The following is an 8,809-nucleotide window of genomic DNA, read 5'->3' on the forward strand; positions in this document are numbered from 1 at the left end:
GTCTATAGGTTTTCCAAAATAATGGATATTTCTTGCGTCCATCTCAAGGGATGTTTGTTTTAGAAATGTATTGTTACTACTTGAGATTCGATCGAATCCTGTTATGTATATGAATGTTCCGGTTTGCCATGTACCCTTGAATTGATTATATTTCATAGCTATTATCCCTGTAACATTCTTCTTATTTTTGATTTCCATCGTAAAACTAGAAAAATGGCAATCTTGAAGCAAAACTCTCATAACACTCACTTTCTCTGATAAGATGTGATCTTGATGAGATTCTCTCAGTGTTTTTTTCGGACCTTCTTTATTTTTTGTTTTCCCAGTATAACTAAAAGGTGCTGTGAATCTACAAACCATGAGCGTTACATTGGTAAAACCATAACCATTAATTAGCTCTGTTGATGGAGCGTCATTTGACTTTTTCCATTCGAAATTGCAGTTAACCACGTCTAAAGTTTTCGAAGTATTTGGATGGGAAACAAAATGATAAAATTTATCCGCACCAGAACTCTTTGGGAGATAAAATCTAACAGAGATGTTGTGAAGACTGAAGTCACCCGATAGTAAAAATACCGTAAAACGTGGCATCTTTTGATCGTTTTCGAACAATACATTAGCCATTTCTCAACTACAGGTGAAACTAGTATTACCACAATAGCTTGAGATTTCCAAAGAATGAGGTATTACAATAGTTTCATTGCGAACGTATTGATATTGTGAATCCAGTAAAATGATATCTCCATCCAGTGAAATGTTAATAGCGTGATTTCAATGAAAGCATGGTTGATGAATTGAACCGCAATTGATCGTGTCTTTGCTCCTCTTGTCACGTGACACATGAATAGTTCTTTGCTCGATTCCACGAGATACTAAAAAGTAAGAAATTTAAACATTAACGTTATAATATTTTTGACAATATTATTTTTAGGAGTTGCAGCTGGCTCCTTTTTCAAAGTGGTAATGATAGTTACAATATAGAGACTTTTTCAAGGTGACTTAAAGCAGAATTTGGTTTGATTGGAAACTTTTACTTTGGCTTTCTGCTTTGGCCGGAACAGGATCAACCGCAACCTCGTGCCCGTGTATCCCAGGCTTTATTTACACTACTGATGGACGCCAGAGAATATTATTTAGCGCCATATAGTTAAAGCATAAAAAAGCTGATGATGCGCAGGGAACGAGGTTGGATCAACCGTTCCCTTCCTCCGCCTCTGCTAAAAGGGCAATAGATATACAGAGAATAAGCTCCTGTCTCACAGCCCCGATGAAACCTTTCCCCATATTTCTATCGAAACCTCAATGAGGATAGAAAATCTTTTGCTTTCAGGTTAAATTTAATTTGTATGGTTTTAGATGTTTTTCTCATTGAACTATGAATTGGGATGGAACTAAATTCAATTTTCCAGTGGGGCTGAAATTGTAGGGTATTTTTTTCCAAGTTTTACAGTATGAGTGGATACCCCACTGGCCCCCACTGGGTCTGTGATATAGGGATGTGGCATATGAAAATCCTCTGAAACCTCAGATAACCCAACCATTCAAGTCAAGACTGTTAACGTATGATTTTCAGAAATAAGATAAACTAACCTTCGAAGCAAAATGTGAAAATCAAAAACACGTAAAAAGATAATACAGTACACATTTCATCTGCTCTACATACACTCAGAAAGTGCAATATTTATCATCTTATAATTCTATACGATAAAGGATGTTTGAAATTTGATCCGTAGAAAGACAAATAATAACCAAACAAAAATGATTTGCCCCTACAAGACCAACTATCCTTGTTTTTTTGATACCGTCAACTGCTCTAACTTGGGACTATCTGACAAAACATGGAACGGCAATTCGGCCAACATTTCACCGAACCTCCAAAGTCATTTGATTTGAGTCAATGAACGGCGTATTATGAAATAAACGATTTCTCTTTCGCACCGAGTAGGCTTTTAGATCGAAACAGTGAAAGTTGTTCCGTAGTGGAGCACACCAGTTGCGCGACAAGTTACACACTCGTTATTTGTTAATCCCATCGATAAAAAAATTCACTCCATTAAGAATTAGTGAATAAGATAAAAGAATTCACTCCATTAAGAATTAGTGAATAAGAATCAAAAACTAAAACAAAGGGTGTGGTGGTAAGCCTACACAACTAAGAGAGGTCCACCACACCCAAGAAGAACAACAACACTGAAATTCTGATGTGGTGGTGGTTTTGATTTGTCTCGGGACGAGGAACTGACCGGTCACGCCCTTAAACATACGGTTGAACATCTCATCACCCTTCTCATGAAACAGACATTCTACAAATGGAATATTGGAACCATCAATGTGAGAACTTGCAAAGACGACCTCAAACTCGAACGTGTTGTGCAAGAGATCCATAAAGCCAACTTAGAAATCTCTGCACTTCAAGAAGTAAGAAGACTCAAACAAGGATCAGCAACAGTTAAATGTGATAATTCGAAATACGAAATCTATTGGTCAGGTCACTCCCTTAAGAGACAACATGGAGTTGGTTTTGTCATCAAAGTAGACCCTAATGTCGAAATCGTGCAAGTTGAATACGTGGATGCTCAGATCATTGTGCTTCAAACCAAGGTATACGGATGTCTGCTTAAAGTTATTAATTGCTATGCACCTACAGAAGAGAGTAGTGACAGTTCAAAAGACTTGTTTTACAGAAATCTTCACAAACAATTCGTCAATGTTCCACCAAAATACAAGGTCATTTGTCTTGGAGATTTTAACGCGACAACTTCAGCAGCATGGTACAATTCTTCGCTCAGAGAAAACATAATTATGTGATAGCCTGATTGTTAATAATAACGGTGGAAGATTCCACGATTTAATACAAACTCAACAATTATCAGTCTTGAAAACATGGTTTAACATCCCCGTGTATCCCAGGTTTTATTTACATTAGTCTAATCTAATTGACTAAGAATACCCTGTTGTGTTAATAGATGCAAGTTTCCCCCTCAGTGGGGAAACTTATTAAAACAAAGCATCCTAAACAAAAGATCTGACGTTACAGAATTACACTGCAGTGCAAATCTTCAAAACTGTAACATGCTAAAGCACTGGACTCAACTTCAGACAGGCACGGATTTGAAAGGTCGCTTCGCTTCGTTCGCTGCAGCGACCGTTGACAAGAAAAAGAGTGAAGTTTTCCTATTTGGGTTTTCTTATTTTGCTATAACAATAATTGCATGATTGCGCAAAAAGTTTTTTTTTAGAAAATAGTTTGCAACATCAAAAAATAGTATGTAACATCATAGAATTGTAACACCGTAATCCACACGCAATAATTTAGTCATATTATCTTACAATATAACGCTATCAGGGTATCATACATCATATGATATAGTATGTTTTATGCACAGAGACTTCTATAATATCTTATACCGGATATTGCCATTTTGCATCAATTTCGTGAAAAAATAAAAGTACAGCTCGAGAAATTCAAGAAATACCGTTTTTCCGGCGAAAATAGGCTGTTCCGGCGATTTTTAGAAAGTTCCGGCTTCAAAAATCAGTTTAATTGACGATTGAACCATGCTTGATGGTAGGCATTGCCATTGATAATATTTTTCTATGAAAAAAACAACGAAATATAAGGATAAAGTCTGATCAAAATCTGCAAAAATGGCGATTTCCGGCATATTTCCGGGATTTTCGACCGGAAAAGAATTTTTCTCAAAAATCGGACTCGGCCATGATTTGGACATTGCTAATACGCATCTTTGTGCATGCAAAAAATCATAAAAAACTAATGATGAAATCTCGAGAAATGCCAAAAAACCGATTTTTCTGGCATTTTTCCGGTATTTTCGGCCGGAAAAATATGTTTTTCAAAAATCGGGCTTTGTCACATTTTATATATTACCATTTTGCATCAGTGTTCAAAATTTCATAAAAAAATATAAAGTACAGCTCGAGAAATTCAAGAAATACCGTTTTTCCGGCGAAAATCGGCTGTTCCGGCAATTTTTAGAAAGTTCCGGTATTTTCGGCCGGAAAAAAGTTTTTCTCAAAAATTGTACTCGGCAATGTACTCGGCAATGTTTTGCGCATCTTTGTGCAAAAAATCAGAAAAAAACTAATGATGAAATCTCGAGAAAATGCCAAAAAAACGGTTTTTCCGGCATATTTCCGGCATTTTCGGCCGGAAAAAAATTTTTCCAAAAATTGGGCTCTGTCACATTTTGGGCATTGCCATTTTGCATATTTTTGCCAAAAATCAGAAAAAACTAATGAGCCAATCTCGAGAAAAGCTGGTAACAGCAGACGGACGAACGAACGGACGGCGGACGGACAAAGGTTAATTTATAGGACCTCAGTGGGGGAATTTCTTAAAACAAAACGTCATAAAACAAAAGATCTGACATTATTTGATTATTTTCAATGGGGGAAAAAATCGGGGTTAATTTCCCACCGGGACGATATTTTGGACAATTTTTCCAGTGGGAGGGGTTCCCAGTGGGGCTGTGGCTGTGAGAAGGGGGTGTGCTATCAGTAAGCATATAAAAAGCTAATAATACGCAGGGAACGAGGTTGCTGGGTTACCAGACTCCTCGCTGCAAAATCCTTTACGCGGTCTTGCAAAATTCCGTAATCTAAACCTTTCAGATGTGATGAAAATCTTTCCCAAGATAGCTAACTCGAAAACTTGTGCGCGAAAAATAAATTCCTAGTTAACTAACTCAAAAAAAGGTTTTGCGAAAAAAAAGATTCCAGTTAATTCTAACTCGAAAAATCTTTTTTGGAAAAGAAAAATCCAGTTAGAATTGAGTATACGTCATAATTTAAATTTTTATGACGTCATAATTTAGCTAACTCGAAAATTGCTAACTCGAACTTTTCTAACTCGAATATACGGGCCTCCCTTCGGAGCTTTACCGTGTCGGAAGAAAATTTCTGCATCTGGGAGCCAGATAAGGGTAAACCATAGGCTACGATTTTATGTGAAATACACTTTGGTACAGGGTAATATACAAACTGTCGACCATCTACACTGTCGAACAACTGGGCTGTCGATTATGTGAACGATCACTTGTTCGACGCCCACTTGTTCGACATTAATGTCGAACAAGTGGGCGTCGAACAAGTTGGTGTCGAACAACTATAGATTGTCGAACAAGTGGGTTGTCGATCAAGTGGGTTGTCGATCAAGTGGGCGCCCATTTGTTCGACAACCCACTTGTTCGACAATTTTACGAATTTGTCGAACAAGTGAGTTGTCGAACAAATGGGTTGTCGAACATGTGACATATCACCTGTTTTCTTGCAGTTTGCAAACCCAAAGATGACTGCTCTCCAACACAGAGGAAGCACACTACTGCGATGGAGATAAATGAAATTTTGCATAGACTTGAAGACAAAGCAATATGTGCACCCAACTTTTGGGTGCTAAAATTTCTAACTCCAAGCAACCGTAATCAGCACCGAAAGTGTTGCCAGAGTCATTTCTAGCTCAACTAAAAAGAAAATATCTCCCTAAAAATATATCATCTACAGTATATCAAAAGGTTTTGGGCACAGTTTTGTTGGGAAAAAAATCAAAAGAGACGAGAGTCTCGACGTTGTCCCAAGTTTGCTGCCCTAGGTTCCAGTAATTTAAACGACGTGTTCTATTTGAAAATGTGCAAAATCAATTCATTAAAACATACCTTGCTCTTTGCAGTTTTTATTATCTCGTTCATGTGGTCCACATAATCCCATGATCCACCCACCACGAGGTAAAGCCAAAAGAATGTTGAAAGAACGTACGGTTATTCAAATCGTCGTTTCGGCTGCCGTAATTATCGGCTCGGCTGCCGTATATTTTGGTTTTCCATAATGGGGTCCATAAGAGGGTCCATAAGAGGGTCCATAAAGGTGTTCCATTTTGGGGATCCAAGAAGTGTCATAACCCTAGAAATATTAACAAATGTGCATAGGAAATCCAACATCTCCCTTTTTCATACCCTGAGACACGGTTGGATTTTCTATGGTACTAGATGCTAGGTCTTTTTTATTTTCATTTTTTTCTCTTGAAGGTATATTTGACTGCAAAATATCTTTTTATTCCAGAAGGCTGACCTCTCCTTAGTTTCCATGCCACTATTTTCTTGTATATATTTTGGTTTATTTCAATTTACAAATCAATTATTCTATTTTCATATTCCCTTCAGACCTAGTCCATTTTTTTAACTTTTGAGCTCTCTCTGTACTGCCTCCATTTTTGCAATTTCTTACAGGGGTTACCTTTCCTGGTAGGTTTATTTTACGACATCTGTTATTTTTAACACGATACAAACGAAAATTTATATATATTTTTATTATACATAGTACTGTAGTATACTTAGATGAACACATTTTCGGTTTATTCACTAGCTAACTTTGTTTTGTCTCAGATCTCCGGAGTTGGGATTTCCGTTTTTCTTTTGCAGCCTAGACCAATCGATCCTTAATCAAGCCTACATTTTGTCGGTATTCTTGGTCGGTAGCCTCTCTACCACGCAACATTTTCCCGGAGACTCTAGTAAATCAATATAGTTGTCTATCTCGCAAAACGAAAAGTAAAATATATATTTTAACGCTATATCAGGCTATATTTATTTTTAAAGAGAGCATATTGCTTGTTATTTATACCAAATTTTTAAAATTGTTGGTGAAAGAGAACTTTTACTTTCAGAAAATATTGAAAATCGACCTATATTTTTATATTAAAATTGGCAATCGCAATAGTCTGTACATGATTTAAAGCATTATTCAGTAATAAAACACATAATTTCGAAACTGAATGGTCGAAAGGGTTTAAGAGTTTAAAATCTTGGTTTTGCAGACATCTATGAGAGTCTCTCTCATCTTCTGGCATCAACTCTTGTATTTTTTCATTCAGCAATACCGTCTTTTTGGATGAGAAATAAAATATTTCACTATACTTTCTGTTTCACAACATTTTCAGTTTTAGTCAGTCCTGATTTTAGATTTTTATGTCATAAGAAACTTGTGGGTTCGACCGGTTGCTTTGGCTTGCTTTTTGCGAACAAGCATAAACAAGCAAAATAAAGTCACAGAGAAGATATGCTGGATTTTTTATTTGGAATTCTATCAGTTTCAAGAAAAATGCTATGGAGAAATAGAACAGTAAATAATCGAAACCCCAACAACAACAACCAGGACGTTGACCATCAGGAGATTTCTTTTGGTAGTTGCTCACTTGGCTTTGTTTTGGTTTTGGCTTATAAAATCAATACAACCTACTAAGGACTGATAGCTCGATATTAACAGGATATACATGACGGGTACAAACACATCAAAGGTCTTGCCAAAAAACAAGGATGTGGTTGCAGAAAACATTATTTATGTGCTGGCTTGAAAATTAATGCCAATGGATTCTTTGTTTTTGTAGAACTGAATTGTGAAATTCATAAAAAATTACATTACAAACAATGTGATCCTCAAGATTATCGCAGTCAATCACAGTCTGAATGTTCCACATCATCTAGCATACTGACTGCTTAGAAACTTGACTCTGTTCTGGTTGACGTAGCTAGTTTTAAATTTGGATGTGTGTATTAATTATATTCATTTGCGTAATCATAGAACTTTGCATATAATTCAGGATGCAGCGAGATTGAGCCTTTGGACTGATCAAATTACAACATGGGATTTACAGTCAAATGACAAACTCTTGGAATTCGAGATTGCAAAACAAATTTCAAAATAGATACAATATTTTTTTGTATCAACAAGAATTTCTATTTGGTGGGAATTTGTAATATATTTGTAGGTATATATAATGTAATAAAATGTAATTCATGGAAAAGATTTTATAATTTCAAATATCAAAACAACAATAATTTGGTAGAAGATCTTCCTCACTCTATACACACACTTTTCTTGTTATACACAGTACAGCTATAGATAAAACTCTCAAAAAATTATGGCTTTGTTTTGCTCTTTTGCTGTTTGCTTTTCATTAAATATTTATATGGTTTCTGTTTTATTTTTTTATTATTATACAAAGAAAGAATGATTTTGTTTAATTACTTCATACTAGCTATAAGAATTTTGTCATGATTACGAAAGCCTTAAGTAGCAAAATAATACTGTATTTTATCTATTACTTTTTTATAAGAACATTTCGAGGTTTATAAAAAGATTAAAAGATTAGGAGAAGCCAAACTCCAATGAAAATTAATAGTTTTTGTGAGAAAAAAGATTCACTTTTCATACTAATTCCGACTAAAATTTTGATGTAAACCTGATAAAAGGTTGCCGTTTTAGCCAATCTAGAAGAGCCTATTTTCAAAAATTTTCTGGCCCGTCGGCCCCAACCATGGTGGGGACTCCTTGGATACTATATAGAGCAAATTAAGTTTTTGTATGGTACCCTCCAAATCCTAGATCCGCCCCTGTTTAGGTGCATTTTGACATACCTTCATATTATTCAATCTCGGATGTTTTATAACTGTGTGGGAGCTGAGATTTTGAGGATTGGTAGGGTCTGTTCCAGTGTGAACAATTTCAATAGTGCAAGTATGTCTCTCATTGATAGAGCAAAGAAGCGGGTCCCGGTCACCAATCCGTCCCAAAACCGTACGAAACATGGTTTTTGATTTTATAGAAAACCTGAAAAATCTAAACTTACTATTTTTGTGTCAAAAGTCTCTTATCTAGGTAAATTAGTGGGAAACAACATTGAATTTGACAAAAATAATCCTGATTTGAGGCTATTGTGCTTAAAAGTTCCAAAATTGACCGTACGAAACACCGGTTTTGACTTGGTCCTACATTGCATTGTCTATTTTAACAACAA

At 35.8% G+C, this 8,809-nt stretch overlaps 1 protein-coding gene across 1 annotated transcript; it reads left to right on the forward strand.

Moving 5' to 3' along the window:
* Positions 1–2,289: 2,289 nt before the first annotated feature.
* LOC136815176 (craniofacial development protein 2-like) lies at positions 2,290–2,808 on the forward strand. Its single transcript, XM_067071629.1, has one exon. The coding sequence runs from the start codon at positions 2,290–2,292 to the stop codon at positions 2,806–2,808; it is 519 nt and encodes a 172-aa protein (XP_066927730.1).
* Positions 2,809–8,809: the final 6,001 nt, after the last annotated feature.

The sequence above is a fragment of the Clytia hemisphaerica genome, unplaced genomic scaffold (assembly GCF_902728285.1).
Source record: "Clytia hemisphaerica strain Z4C2 unplaced genomic scaffold, Clytia hemisphaerica genome assembly, whole genome shotgun sequence".
Classification (NCBI taxonomy): Eukaryota; Metazoa; Cnidaria; class Hydrozoa; order Leptothecata; family Clytiidae; genus Clytia; species Clytia hemisphaerica.

Bases quoted from the DNA above. Each gene is read 5' to 3' on its own strand.
- LOC136815176 (XM_067071629.1), top strand. From the start codon at position 2,290: ATGAAACAGACATTCTACAAATGGAATATTGGAACCATCAATGTGAGA.